We start from the raw sequence: 15,184 nt of genomic DNA, 5'->3' as shown, positions 1-15,184 counted from the left end.
TCAATACTGATTTGGGCTACACTCTGTTTCCTGCTTTCCATGGAAATTGGGGGGATGCTCTACACTCTGTTTCCTGCTTTCCATGAAACTTGGGGGAATGCTCCCACCCCCAGTTCTACCTCTCTCTGGGAATAATTCTATTAAAATGAGATGGTGAACACATTAATTTTGTGCAGTGTGTAGTCTAAGTTCACTGAGATCTGGGGTTTGAATCTCCAACCTTAAATTCTTCAGTGATGTAACAGATGAATAACTCTAAACACCAGTAGATTAAATACCTCTCGATCATTTGGTCAGCCTTGACTACATTAACCTGGAGTCAATGTGTGCTCTATTTACCAAACTTAAAAATTGTTAAATCCAGAGTGAAGTGTGTTGAATTGGCTCTCTATTCTCCCCCGGTTCTGACCTTGATGTTGTACTTGAAGTCTCACCTTCTCTCACACCCTACCTCCTTTTAATCAGCAAATCTTATTGCCTCTCCTTCAAAATCTATCAGAAACTCAAGCACTTCTGACCATCCTCACTACCACCACCTCAGACCAAACCACTGTCATGTCTCACCTGGATTTACCACGACAGCCTCCTCACTGGTGCTGGTGCTTCAGCCTCAGCCTCAGAGGTGTGCTGTCAACACCACAGCAGAGGTTCCTTTTCAAAGAGTGTCAGACTGTGTCACTTCTCTATTTAAAACTCCTCTCCAAGGTCCTTCTTATGATTGATATCACCCCATACAATCTGTTCCCCATTACCCCTCAGACCTCATCTTCTCTTCTCTGGCCACACTGGCTTCCTCATTGACCTTGAACATGCCAAGTAAGCCCCCTCCACATTGTTTTCCCCATTTTCCCCGTTGAAACGTTCTTCCCTAAGGTAACTGCATGGCAAGCTCCTTTACTTTCTTTGGGTCTTTTCTCAAAAGCCACTTTCATTGTGAACCTTATCTGGCCACCCCATCTAAAATCTCAGCCCCATCCCCTGGCATTTTACCTACTGTAGCCCACCTTATAAACATGACTTTCTTTAACACTCATCAATCAACTGCATTTTATATTTTATTTATTGATGAAATTAACATTCATAAATAAACACTATGTATTTAACTTATTTTTCTTATTATTTATTATTTCTTATTATTTTGTCTTTCCTCTTAAATCTCCTCCATGAGGGGAGAAATAATTTTCTCACTGTTGTATCCTGATAATTTAAGTACAAGGCCTGGCACATGGTAGACTCAAATAAATACTTGTTTAATAAAAGAATGAAGAAAAGTTAACTGTGGCATAATAAATATTATAATTGCATTTTTATATTGCCTTCTTGATAGTTATAAAAAATATATCCAAAACATAAACAAGTCAAAATACAGTATAGAAAAAGAAGTCACCAAACCTATAAACCTAAAATGATCCAAACCCTAATTGAGGGACATTCTATCAAGTACTTGATCAGTGCTCTTCAAAAGTGTCAGACAAGGAAAAGACTGAGGACTGTCACAGATCAGAGGACCCTAAGGAGACGTGAACATGAAATGCAATGTTGGGTCCTGCCTAGGATCCTGGAACAGAAGAAAAGGACAATGAAATTCAAAACAAAGTCTGTAGTTTAGTTAACTAGTACTGTACTAGTGTTCATTTCCTGGTGTTGATAATTGCACTATGGTGATGTGAGATGTTAGAGGGCCAGGGAGGTAGCCTACCTGCACAAACATTATTACTTCTGAATATCTAAATATGGCTTCCTACAGGCAAGGGGATCATTTAAATGATATGCATGTTTCCTTATGCTTAGCAGTTACCCTGTAAACCACCACCAAGGTAATTAAGTAACCAAGATAGGTATGTGTGTGTGTATCAGGGTAGTTTTCTTTTTCTTTTTATGTTTCACCGATCATTTTCTGTGCCCTGGTAGGTGTATGCCAAGGGCCTCAAACAGAGGTTTTCAAAGCATATATTCCTTGGTACATGAAGGAGTTTCAACAGAAGACACAATAACAGTTCAAAGTTCGCTTTATACTCCCTCTGCTTTTAAAAGGTTAGAAATAACAAGTGTCAGTTAAGTAAAATGATCTTCTAAATGACATCCCACTAATTTGAGATTTCACAGTGAAATAATCATATGCCATCCTATGTCTCAAGCAGGCGTGTTCTCATTAGAGGGAGAAAAACGATCAAGAAAACTGCCACCAAAGGTTTTTGAGAATTGTATTAATTAATAAACCACCTTACATCTTGTGGAGGGGGGTAGTAGAGATAAAATCGTACAAGCAGAGTTCCCTTGTCTGGAAAGCTGCCACTTGATCCCTCTCCATCCTGAGGGAATATGTCCCATTTTTAAGTGGCAACTCATCCTCATGGGTGGCGGTGGACCCTGCCTACACTGTGCCCTCACCCCCCCACCCCCAGGCCTTCCAGCCAGGGAGAAGGACCTTCCACCTGCCCTTCTCCAGGAGGGGGCACTGCTGCGTGGGTACCAGAGGATGAGGAGAAACACATCAATCTCATAGGGACTAGAACTGAAGACTATTGATGAGTATTTTTCATGTTTCTATAAATCAAAATAAATGTTTATTTGGTGGGAAACTATCCCAGTATTTTGTACATTAATGATAGTCAAAAAGCCAATTCAATTCAATTTAACCAGATAATTACCAACCATCTACTAAGGACTCACTTTCATTCTAGGGCTGTGGAGGTAAGAAGATAAATTAAATAAAACCCTAATCCTCAGATAGCTTACTCTCTAGTAAAGGATATAAAGTTTGTAAACAAGTAACTATAAAAAGATATAAATAACAAATGTCTAAAGGGCCAGGGATGTATCCTACCTAAACAAAGTAAGCTGAATGGAGGAATGACAAAATCCCCAAAAGGAACCAAACTCTTCATTTTTACTACATTATGGTGTAGGCATATAACTTAATGTAAATATATATGATAGCCATACTCTTTTTTTTTTGTAAAAAGGACTACAACTTTATTAAAAGTATATAAATGTAACATATAATGTGTACAGATGGCACATGGTGCCAATTGTATTTGCAGATTTTATAGTATTCCAAAGTTTGCAAGTTACACCTTTGCCACAGCCTTGGCTAAATCTTGAACTAGTGCAGAATTCAGCTGTGCTAGAGTGCTGATCTTAGTGTGCTTAGACGCGGCATACTTGTTCTTGATAGTCATGTGCTTTGTAAGCCCACGATTCACCATGACTATATTCTTAGCCAGGTGTTGCATAACAACAAGAAGGGATTCTTCAGTGTATGACAGGTAATGCTGTAGAGTTGGTGTCCATTCACCATTATCAAGAATTTTCAGTGCTAAGCAAAAAGCTCTCACTGCAATCTGAGAAGGAGGAAAGTGCACCATACGGTAGTTCAACATAGTTAGTTCCATCAGATACTTGGCCAAAGTATGTAGCTCAACATCAACCTCTCCAATCTTAGATGCTCTCCGAAGGGAGCACAGGGGTAGGGGGCGACCCAGACTAAAATTTAAAGCTCTTAGAATCTTCATTTCCATCTGTCTGATTTGGTACTTAGTGTAGGTGTTGTCAGTCACAAAGGCAAAGTCACCAATTTCTGGAGGGTACATTTCCTCGTATTTGTTTGCAATAAACATGGCAGTGACACCAACCAGCTGCAGCATCTTCTCGGGCACACAGTTATCCTGCGTGAACCGATCAATAATGGAAACAGTCATGTACATGATCTCCTGGAGTAACCTGAATTTCATTTGAACCTGCACTAGCCAGTCAATTAGGATGGCTCTCATGTTTCCAGTCACTTCATGACCCAGTAGGTATTTTGGTCTGACTGCTTGCTCTTCCTCAAGTTGTCTCAGATAAGCATAGATATCTTTTACATCTTCACTACAAAGGTTTGGATCCTCTCCATCTTCTGCATCCACATCACTCACTGTAAGAATTACATCAGAGAAAGCCTGACACACATATTCTCCTGCAGGGGCACAGCCAAGTATTTCCATGGGGCTTGGAGAGGGAGTATCAACCAAAATAGGCTCAGGGGGAAGTTTCTGTTCTTTAACAGGCTCGGGTTCTGGCTCTGGCTCCAGATCCGGCTCCAGCTGGGGCTTCAGCGCAGGTACAGGTGTCTTTTCCAGAGGTTTTGGTAGTTTTTTAGCAATAACTTTTCCAGCAGCTAAAGTTTTTGCTTCCTTTTTCAGGGGCAGTTTGGCCTGTGGCTCTTCACTGACTCTGTTACCGATGTCCCCACGAGCTGTTCTTGGCCTCAGCCTGGGCTTAGAGGCTGCAACAGTGGCCACAGGCACTCACTTTGCACCTGCCATACTGACCTTCACCTTATTTTCAGCATTAATGTTCAGTTCCTGGTGATCCAGAGCGCCATGGCTTCCTCTGCACCAGGCAGTAGCTCAGTGGGGAGAAGCAGAGCACGGGAGACCCCAACCAGCCAGGGATCTTGAACCCACCACAGGCCAACAGCCATTCCTCCGCAGCACTGATATCCATATTCTATTTTATATTTAAACTTTTAATCTGAAACTGAAAAAGAAAAGCATTTATTATTATTATTATCATTACTTTATAATTCATTACTGCTTTGACCTGACATCAGAAACCTAATGTCTTTTCTTATGTACCAAAATGTCAGTCAGGCCCTGTGGTTTGCTCTGTGATGTATGGTATGCAGCCTTAAATATGTAAACTGGGGTTGGTAAGTAGTTTTTTCAGATTAATTTTGGAATAAAACTGCTCCTAAACATAAGCTCTTCCCAATGTGGATAGGAGGATTATTTCCTCCAAGATGGGTGTACAGTCCCAGCTTTCAGTGTTGTCATAGTCTTCAATACCATTTTGTAGTACAGTTTGATAACTTCATAGCCCTGCGTCTGTACTATCAAAAATCAATTAAGAAAGGTAAGCTAAATAATACCAGTTTATTTTCCTAAAGCGTGCAATCCTGTATTCAAAAGCCCCATTTCAGAGAATAAATTTCAGGCTACCACTTTCATATCTGGAAACTGACTGCAATGTAGGAAGATGAACCAAATTATTCTTTAACAAATGAATTTTCCAAAGACTTTGTTGTCAGTGCTGAGAGAAGCAAATGAGACATTTGTGCAAATACTTCTGAATGCCCCAATAGAAAAATATTCACAAGGTGTCAATGAGGCATAATGTCAGCAAGAAGCTTGGGACTTTGAGCCAATCTTTGCTGCTAAGTGGAAATCGGACTATTTCCTTTGATGACATGAACAGTTAAAAAAAATTCTTTCCAACATCACAGCACAAGTAAACCAGCAAATTCATTAAGCAAACACTGACCTGATTTTGCTCCAAGATGTAGAAGAATAGCTGATTCATGATATTAATTAGTGAATCCATGGCCTGTTTCGTTTTAGCCCAAAGCAATTTCTGATGAATGAGGAAATTAATGGATTTATGCATAGTGCCCCTACAAAATACTGTCACCTCTGATCTGTCACTTGATGGGTCCAAGGTCAGCCCCACCCTTTGTGAGAACCTGATCTGTAGTAACACTAAAATTTGGAACAGTGCCTTCTATATCCAATGGTCTGAGACCCTTCTCATCACAAAGTAATTTTGCCTTGCAGAGACTTCTTGTTCAAAAATTCTTTGACCCCTCCAAGATTCTCAAAACATCGCAAATAAATATAGCTAACAGTGTGCTGTTATTTATATCTGTGTGCTCATTTGCTGCAATAGAAGATGCCACCAATAATTTAACTTATCCTGAAAGTTCTCAGCTGTATTTTTTTAAATTAATTAATTTATTGGCTGTGTTGGGTCTTCGTTTCTGTGCAAGAGCTATCTCTAGTTGTGGCAAGCGGGGGCTACTCTTCATCGCGGTGCGCGGGCCTCTCACTATCGCGGTCTCTCTTGTTGCAGAGCACAGGCTCCAGACGCGCAGGCTCAGTAGCTGTGGTGCACGGGCCTAGTTGTTCCGTGGCATGTGGGATCTTCCCAGACCAGGGCTCGAACCCGTGTCCCCTGCATTGGCAGGCAGATTCTCAACCACTGCGCCACCAGTGAAACGCTCAGCTGTATTTTTAACATGCTGAGCGACAATGTTTCTGATTATACAAACATTTGCAAGTGCTTTTTATGCTCTGGACACAATTTCTGCTACATTCAAAAGAAACTCTTTTATAAAAGTGTTGTCTGTAAAAAGGTTTAGATGCTGAGGCAATTTTTTCACTTAATAGAGAACTGCATTTCACAGCAGATCATTTGTTTTATTCTCATTCAAAACAAATGCTGCCATTTCTTCAGTCCATTAAGTTTCCCAACACCCATCTTTTCTGTACACCAGTCATGGCTTGTTTAATTATAGTGCCTTAAGTTGTAATTTTTCTGTTGTAAATATTTTTTGTTTGGATATTCTTCACATCCACCAAAAAAGAGTGCACCCCTATTTTTTCTTGAAATACTAAACTTTGTCTTTTAGGAGATGCACAAGTCCATTTTTCTCTAAATTTTACAATAAGAAAAATAGCAGTAAACACGTGGTACTAAATAACAACTGCCAATTAATTTCAGTGTTGGAAATACAAAGGAAAGTGTGTGACCTTTGACTAAACAGGGAGGGTATAGCCCTTCCACAGAGGGCATTGACCCTCAGATTTAGGGGATGTCTGCCGTGTGGGGCCACTGATCCTCTGTTGTTAAGAGAAGCTAGAAATCAGACTTTTAAAAGAAATATCTACTAAGATTAAGTTATCAAAATGTTGGTAACTTATTCCAAGTTTATTAAAATATCAAGTGGGTCAACATTGTTCTTGCCAGGCAAAACAAGTCTGCAAGCTGAGTGCAATCTGTAAGCCACCCATTTTCAACCTCTGGGGGTGTAGAGTGTAACAGTAAAATAACCTATATTCTACATCTGTGTAGTCCCTGAGAACTAAGAAGAAAACAGGTACAGCCACATCAGCATGCTTCTATGGAATATGAATCCAAGTGCCATAATTAATTTGGAAGCTTACTGATGAGGCAGCAAAATGCAGTGGAAGGGAAGCCCAGCATGTGTGGGAATCCTGAGTGTATCACTTATTAGGTTGGTTGATGTTAGAGTCCTCATCTGGAAATTGGGATAATAAAATTGCCTTGTAAGTTTGTCAAAATTATTAGAGATGAAACGTCTTATACACGTTTCTCAGTGTACTGTTGGCATTTGGAAGATGTTCCATAAACAGTAGCTATCCTGTTATTACACACCACAAAACGTAAGTTTCCAACCATATGTCTTCGTTGCCCCCACAAGCACGAACGGTGCCCAGCCACCTCCTGCCACCCCTCCCTCTCCACATCTTGTTTCACTCCTCGGAGCAGCAGCCCACGCCGCGGCTCATCAGCCCACTCAAGTTTTCTACTTGCCTTGCCCATGCTCTTACCTGTACCTGGAATGCCTGTCCCCCGCCCTCCTTCATTCAGCTCCTTCCTTTGCAACTCAACCAAAGTGTCACCTCTTCTGGGACGTCTTTCCTGAGGGCCACCTCCAGTGTGAGTAGAGCACTCCTTCCCTTCCTGCCTTGTGTTTGCCTCCATCATAGCATTTGTTGATAGTATTGTCAACTGTGAGCTCCTGAGACAGAGGAGCTGGGGCAGTCACCTCACTGTCCTGAGCACCTGGGTGCAGTGTCTTTGCCTGGCATGTAATTAGGGCTCAAAAAAAAAAAAAAAAACAGATCAAGGAGAGAATTATGAATACGAATGAGGTGACTATAGACTGGAGTGGAAACAGCCCACTCAGTGTCTGCTTCCCTCTTGTTTTACAAATGTGAATCTTTGGCTACTGGTTATGCCTCTCCTCCTTGCCTTCCCAAACCTCATGCTGGCTACTGCCTCTACCCCACCCCAAAACCAATGGCAATTTCCATTCTGGAGTAGCAGGTCATAAGAGAGAAGATGCTTAAGTGTCATCTCCTGGGGCTTGGAAGTGGGGACTGGAAGGACCCCTGAGAGGGTTCCTTTTGAAAGGGAATAGAGAACACAAAATAGAGTCCCTCACTGGAGGCAAAGAAAGGGTGAAATGTGACCCAAGGTCTTACCTTCGCTTTCAAAACTGATAACTTCTTAGCTAAGCTGGAGCAAGAATAGGTGTGCACCAAAGTGGGCTTGGGGCTTCTTGCACAGCAGCATACATGGTCCTACGTCAGAAGAAAAAGAATTTAGTAGACAGGGCTGCCATTAGCATATACTGGGCCTTTGAATGAAGAAAAGGCATCCAGAGGGATGCAGAGGAATACAGATCCCTGTTGGGGAACTTAGCGACAGGAGGAGGATGGGCAGGACTTCAGCCCCCAAGTGCCCCTCATCCAAGTACCTTCATGAACAGCCTACTGAAGTAGCCCTGATGTAAGAAAAAGTGCTTCCCTTAATGGGCAATATTAGAAAAATGATTAAGAATAACATGCAAATATTTATTCTTTTCCAGGAACATGGGTGACATTTGGAGGCCAAATTTCAGATGAGGTGAGTTACTTTTGGCTTCCATTATGCTGATTGGAGAAAATGCAGAGCAAACTATTTTACAATACAGTTCCTGGGATTCTGGCATTTTACAAGGATAATAGTTTAGTCACAGGAAATGGGTAAGACTGACTTAAAGATTATTTTCCATTTTATCTTGTTTCCCCTTTACAAAGGTAGTTCTTACTATCATTCCTAAGGAGATGCTTGGGGAGATAAGGGTCTTTTCCACAACTTGCAAGGTCACCATGTTATTTAATAGTACAGACTCTGGACGCGCAGGCTCAGCGGCCACGGCTCACGGGCCTAGCCGCTCTGCAACATGTGGGATCTTCCCGGACTGGGGCATGAACCCGTGTCCCCTGCATCGGCAGGCGGACTCTCAACCACTGCGCCACCAGGGAAGCCCTAGGGAGGAGTCTTATCTGCATATTTTTATCTGTCTGAATTTCTGTTCCCAGTATTGGGCATAGGTCACCACAGAGAGCTTGTTGCAGAGTGGAGTCTTTGGGAAGCAGACCTCTGGTGGAAATTAGCATGCAGAACAGTTATCAGGAAGTTGGGCCATGATGCATTCTCAGCAATGACCTCAGCTCACCTCGTGGGGAGCTCTGAAGCTCAGATGGACCTGCAGGGTTGTCCCAAGTTGGGGCAAGAGGAGTTGAGCGTTTATATCCCTTGTATGACCAGTCGTTGGATAGAGGCAGCCCTGGGAGGCAGGTCTGACCTTGGGGTAGGTGACTCGCTTTAGCCAGGTGCCTTCTGAGGGCAGCATTCCTACGAGCTGGGGGAATAAGTCCTTGAGCGCTGAAGGAGGACCAGGGTGGCCATCACAGGCTCCACTCCAGGGTCCTCTGACTGGCATCAGGGAGGGTGAGTTGAGGAGGCACAGAGGCAGATCCACAGATATCAAAGCAATGGCTGCAGACTTTAACCAGATGCACAATAAATGACAAGGAAGAAAGGGGGTCTAAAGTTAATAATCCCCTCTATCTAGCATGTGCATAACCTTTTACTGCCTCGTATGGTTTTTGGAGCAGAGAAAGACAAATACATCTTCCCTTTTGGAGCAGAAGGATCAACTATAAGCATATTATTTCCCCCTTCATCTTTGCTCTCCCCTTGCCAGTGTCTGCTCCCTGCTGCAGTGAGCCCAGCTTGCCCAGGTCAGAGTATGCAGGGCTGGCCTCTGAAATAAATCATTTCAAAATTATGATTCTAAAAACTATACAATAAAGCTGTTGTGAATGACTGCAGAGGCTCTCACCTCAAACGCAGACCAAATAGCGATTGTCCTTCCCAAGGGCAGCTGTGGCTTCCCCCCAGGGCCCGGCAGAGAGACTGCCAGCAAGCAGGAATGAAGGCACAGCCAGACCACAGTCACACCCATGGCTGAATTGATGGAGCTCAACTATTTCCATGTGGCAACGTAGGCACAAAGCAGATACAAATATTGGATCCCGGGATGAGCGCACCGTAATGTGCTGAGTGACATAATCATTAGTGCCACCTTGGGAGGTGGTGATGTCCCCATTATTGGGAGAGTTCAACCATTTATTGAATAGCCACTTGGCAGGAATATTATCGAAAGGATTCAAACTGGAAACTAGATAACTGTGAGGTACCTCCCAAAGATGATTTGGCTTCATCATAAAACCAAGATAGATGTTACTCACGTGAATTATAATACTTTAAAATAATGATAAGAGTATATTACCATCTTATAGCACTTAATTTTCAGAGTTTTATTTATGTTTTCTCATCTGTGACATAGATAAGCTTCCTTCATATGCAGGTAACAGTAAACTCAACTGAAATTGGCTTAACCAATAAGGGAAAAAATATTTTTACTTTTAAATTAGAAGTGCAGAGATAGAGCAGGCTTCCAGGTTGACTCATTCAGAGCCTCCACTCCATTTCCTAGTGATTCTCCTGACCCTGTGTTCCTTTGTATATCAACTTCATCCTCAGGTAGCAGCAGGGATTCTAGACCTCAGTTAGAATAGTAACTCCAGAGAAAGAGTGTTGCTTCTAGAAACTCTGCAAGCAAGTGTTCCCAGAAGTCCTCAGCCAATCTCCTCTCACATCTCATTGGCCCAGATGTGTCACATGACCTTCCCTGAACCATGTCAGGCCCACCAGGCCCCCCTTAGAGGGAGGTAAGGTCAGCTTCCCCTGAGACCTGTGGGCTCCCTAGGGGGCCTGAACAGAATCATCCTCATTTTGCAGATAAAGAAACTAAAACACAGAGAGGTCAAATGATTTGCCCATGTTTATGTATCTAGTAAGTGATACACTCAAGGCCAGACACTGATGCTCTGACTTAGTTCAGTGATTTATTTTCATTATTCCACATTCGGATCTTCAAATCCCATCACTGGGAAACATCTCAGCAATCATTTAGTTCAATTCTCCATTCAGAATTCTCCATCTTATCTTAAAATTTCTCCCTAGATAAGATTTATTATAAACATTTCCCAGTCATAATCTACTAGTATGTCATGTGACATAACACAAGGATGATACACAATACAAGCAAGCAAAATAATTTCTAAAATATAGGGACTTCCCTGGTGGTCCAGTGGTTAAGATTCCATGCTTCCACTGCATGGGGCATGGGATCGATCCCTGGTCAGGGAACTAGGATCCCACGTACTGCACGGGGCAGCCAAAAATATTTTAAAAATTAAAAAAATATATATATGGCAGTCATGATGGAAAAACTATACTGTTCTTAACTTTTAACTTCTACTTAGGAGAAATGTCATAATGGTAGCAAATTTAAAGCAGTAAGAACATTTTTGCTGCTATTATTCTAAAGGATTTGCATGGAGTCCATTGTGCTAGCCTGACAATTTTCTTGGTATGCCAATTTAAAAACAACAGGAAAAGAGTTTATCTTGGAAATGCTGATGAAGCACCTTTAGCCCACAATGAAAAACATAATGGAAAAGTCAATTTCAAATATTTGTGAGGTGTGTAATTTTTCAGTTGACTAATAAGTCTATCAGCAAAATGAAAAAAATGTCCTTTCTCCAGTGTTATCGCTGTCCCTCCAGCGCCATCCCTCAAGGTGTGGTTTATAGCTATTCCCTGTGCTCTTCTGTTGCACTTGCCGCTCGTGTTCAGCAGCACGAAGAAAGGAACAAGGAGCTTGGAGGTCTTAGGCTGACCTGTGAGGCACCGGTGCACCCACCCCCTCCTCTCCATGTAGTGTCAGTGCGGCTAGTGGTCGTTCTCTGATGGTGCCTGGGGTGGTGCTGAGCTGTGCGTGGCGGGAGTTTTCCAACAGTCCCAGCTCCATGTAACTTTTGGTTCATCAGTACAGTCTGCTAATCCTCCAGGGAAAAATGTTACAAACTTTTAGGTCAGGAGTCACCCAGCTGCCAGAACCTGTTGGCTTGGGGAAAAGAGAAAGAAGAGAAATGAAGTCACCAGGGATATAAATGACCCTCTTGGTCAGTGAGATTGCAGTGCCACAGAGCATGTTGTCAAACCACGTCTTCCAAGCAGAGTGAGAAACACAAGTCTCTCCATCTCACTGTGTTCCTTGTGGCTGACTTATCCCAGCGCTGAAGGAAATCCCTCAGTGCCCAGTATAGGTCTGAGGGAAGGGGTACTTTTACCCTATTCAGGCCGGTTGAATCTTCTTTCTTTCTTTAATATAACTGAGAAAAACAAGAATGGTCGGTGAAATTTCCATGTTCATAAAGACCACCAGAGGATTCCAAGTTGCTTCCCAGCTTTAGAAAGTATTTGGCTTTTACGACTGACCTTTTTTTTCTTTAACATCTTTATTGGAGTATAATTGCTTTACAATGTTGTGTTAGTTTCTACTGTATAACAAAGTGAATCAGCTATAGGTATACATATATCCCTATATCTCCTCCCTCTTGCGTCTCCCTCCCTCCCACCCTCCCTATCCCACCCCTCTAGGTGGTCACAAAGCACCAAGCTGATCTCCCTGTGCTGTGCGGCTGCTTCCCCCTAGCCATCTGTTTTACATTTGGTAGTGTATATATGTCCATGCCACTCTCTCACTTTGTCCCAGCTTACCCTTCCCCCTCCCCGTGACCTGTGCATCCTCTTGCAGGTTGCTGAACGGCTGATGACAATTGCCTACGAGAGTGGAGTGAATCTCTTTGATACGGCTGAGGTCTACGCCGCTGGAAAGTAAGTCAGTGCCTGATGTGTCTCTCAGGTGTCATTTCTGGAACCAAGAGACTCTGCCCAGACCATTGCTGACAAGGGTCTGTCCTCCCCACACATGTTGATGCCGCTGCTTTTCTCCCTCCCTCTCCCACCATCACCAGAATTGGGGCTGTTGACCATCTCTGGGCCCCTCTGCCTACCTCTGGTCCCTATATGAAGAATGGACTGGAAGCAATTGCCACACGAGGGGCAGAGGTGGTTGAGATCAGAGTGGTGGCAGTGGAGATCTATAAATATTAGCTGAATGTAATTAACATAAGTGAGCAGATTCCAGCGTGGTGTTCCAAAGCTAGTCTCATAATTTCATAACCACACCTCGTAGTTCCTCAGCCCCGAGGGAAATGGACACATCCTCTCTGCAGGGAAGCAGGCCTGTCCCTCCACCAGGCATTACAGGTAAATCAGAGATTAAAGGAGGGACTCCCAAAGATGCCAAGAAACCCAGTATCTTTTATAAGAGGACATTTCAGACCCCATTCTAAGGACAGAGAGCGCAGCAAAGAGGCCTTGCTTCTTTTGCTGGAGAAGTCACAACTAGCTATAACCTTCTTATGGACCTGAGAGCAGGTTTGGGGCTCTAGGATAGGGCTCACTGCTAAGTCAGAACACATGGGTGCTGTGCCTTCAAGGTCCATGCCCTCTGTTCCTGCACAATAAGCACATTCAACAGAAGTGGAACGCCTTGGCCTCCTGCTGTGAGCGTGGATGCAGGAAAGAAGCTAAACATCTGGACAGCTGCTTGAGCAGCTCTGCAATTTTCTAACAGGGCTGAGGAGTGTAATCACCTGTACGCCTAATTCCCCCACTTCCAGGTAAGAATAACAGACTGCTGAATCAGGTTCATCACTGCTTGATAAAAGTGCATTTTCCTAGCCTGGATTTCCTCCTTTTCAAGGGCATGTCTATGTTTAAGGACCATCAGGGAGGTTCAGAGCCCACATCCTTGATGTTTTCTATTGAGTCCAAGGAGAGAAAATACAATTGACGAGGCCTTGTTCCTTTCCACATGCTACCCTATCTCAGCGTTTTCTTCTTTTGTTAAATCCTGCTTATTACCAAGTGGGCCTAAGGCTGAGAAAGGGGGAGTGATTAGCAAGTCTTTTAGAGCTATGTTTGTATTCCTGTTGTCAAGGATAATCGGTCCTGATTAATTATTGATTGATTGTCCTCGTGTAATGAGATAGGTTCCCACTGTGAAATGCAAGGTTGCAAGAGAGTCTGGGGAAAGAGCCCAGAAGTAACATTCAACACATACCTGCTTGGGGCATGCCCCGCAGCGTTATTGCCAGGCTGTACACTCCAACAGAGACAGATGCTAATGGATAAAGTGCTGATTATATTGATGTCACCATTCACGAAGCCTGAGAGCCCACCTACTTCTTACAATGTTGGTCTGGCTGGGAGGAACCTAGAAGGAAGTTTTGGTCTCCTTAAGCTTGGGTCCCAGCTGGGGTAGGTGGAGGGGGAGAGGATGGTGAGGGTGTCTTCAGTATAACTCTCCACGACCGGAGTCAGCGGCAGGAAGGACACTTCCCTACGACTTCTTATATCCTTCTCCTGTGACAACGCTTGTCACTGGAATCCAGGACATTCTCTATGTGGGCTGCTGCATCTACAATCCTGGCTTTGGGACATCTAAAGCCACACATAGGTTCTTTTACCCTGCAAGATCACCTGGAGTCAGTATTTTCTGTCTGAAAAGCATGAGGTCTCATTGTCCTCCCCAGTCACAATCGGAGACCACAGCCATTAGAAAGAAACCCTTGACTCCCTTTGGATACCGCCAAAGAGGACAGTTATATATGGGATCATTGGTTCAAAAACACCAAACTGCCAAGTGACTCTGCTGTTTCCTAGTATCAGGACTGCCGGCGGTCTCCTGCCAGTGTGTCAGGATTTGGCAGGTGCTTCTGGAATGCTCCAGGAGCAGGATTCCGCAGGCACAAGCAGAAACAGTGGAAACTGCTACCAGCCAAGAGCAGCTTCTATTTTCGGGACATGTAGGCACTGAGAGTTCAAACAAGGAGGGGATCTGGTGTTTTGGATTGACTCTTGCGTTTCCAGGACACTGTATCCTAAGACATTATCTGTTTCCTCTTCAGGGCGGAAGTGATTCTGGGGAGCATTATCAAGAAGAAAGGCTGGAGGTAATGCATTCACCGTAATCATTTACTTGCCTTTAAAAAGACTGTTGTTGTTTTGTACCAGAGAAGAGAAAATAAAATTGCATGACAACTGACCAAAAGGCTGTCAAAAAAAGTCAATTCTTTGTAAAGAAATGATTTACAGCGCCTTGAAAATAAATATTAGCGAGCTCATTACTTGTGCTTCAAAAATTATTGACTTGTCATTGATCACAATGAATTACCATGGGTTGAGCAGAGAATGTTCATGAGATATTTGTGCGTAAAAGAAAGTGGCATTTTCATGGTTTCTGACTGCCATTTGTGGTAATCTGGTGAAGGAAGCCAGCTGACAGAAAACTTATCTCTACACACATATT

At 43.2% G+C, this 15,184-nt stretch overlaps 1 protein-coding gene and 1 pseudogene across 5 annotated transcripts in view; one reads left to right on the top strand and one right to left on the bottom strand.

Annotated features, from left to right (window-relative positions):
- Window positions 1–15,184, top strand: part of KCNAB1 (potassium voltage-gated channel subfamily A regulatory beta subunit 1) — a 398,866-nt gene that overhangs the window by 315,143 nt on the left and 68,539 nt on the right. For all 5 annotated transcript variants that reach the window (XM_024741206.1, XM_024741198.1, XM_024741216.1 and 2 more), the window contains exons 3-5: window positions 8,435–8,472; window positions 12,563–12,642; window positions 14,784–14,828. In XM_024741206.1, the coding sequence (XP_024596974.1) occupies window positions 8,435–8,472; window positions 12,563–12,642; window positions 14,784–14,828 (163 nt within the window). The remainder of the gene's footprint in view (window positions 1–8,434; window positions 8,473–12,562; window positions 12,643–14,783; window positions 14,829–15,184) is intronic.
- On the bottom strand, window positions 3,072–4,366 carry LOC112397084 (G2/mitotic-specific cyclin-B1 pseudogene; annotated as a pseudogene).

The sequence above is a fragment of the Neophocaena asiaeorientalis genome, unplaced genomic scaffold, assembly GCF_003031525.2.
Source record: "Neophocaena asiaeorientalis asiaeorientalis breed wild unplaced genomic scaffold, Neophocaena_asiaeorientalis_V1.1 scaffold556, whole genome shotgun sequence".
NCBI lineage: Eukaryota > Metazoa > Chordata > Mammalia > Artiodactyla > Phocoenidae > Neophocaena > Neophocaena asiaeorientalis.
The sequence above is the reverse complement of the archived record's forward strand: the minus strand, read 5'-3'. Positions and strand labels throughout refer to the sequence as shown.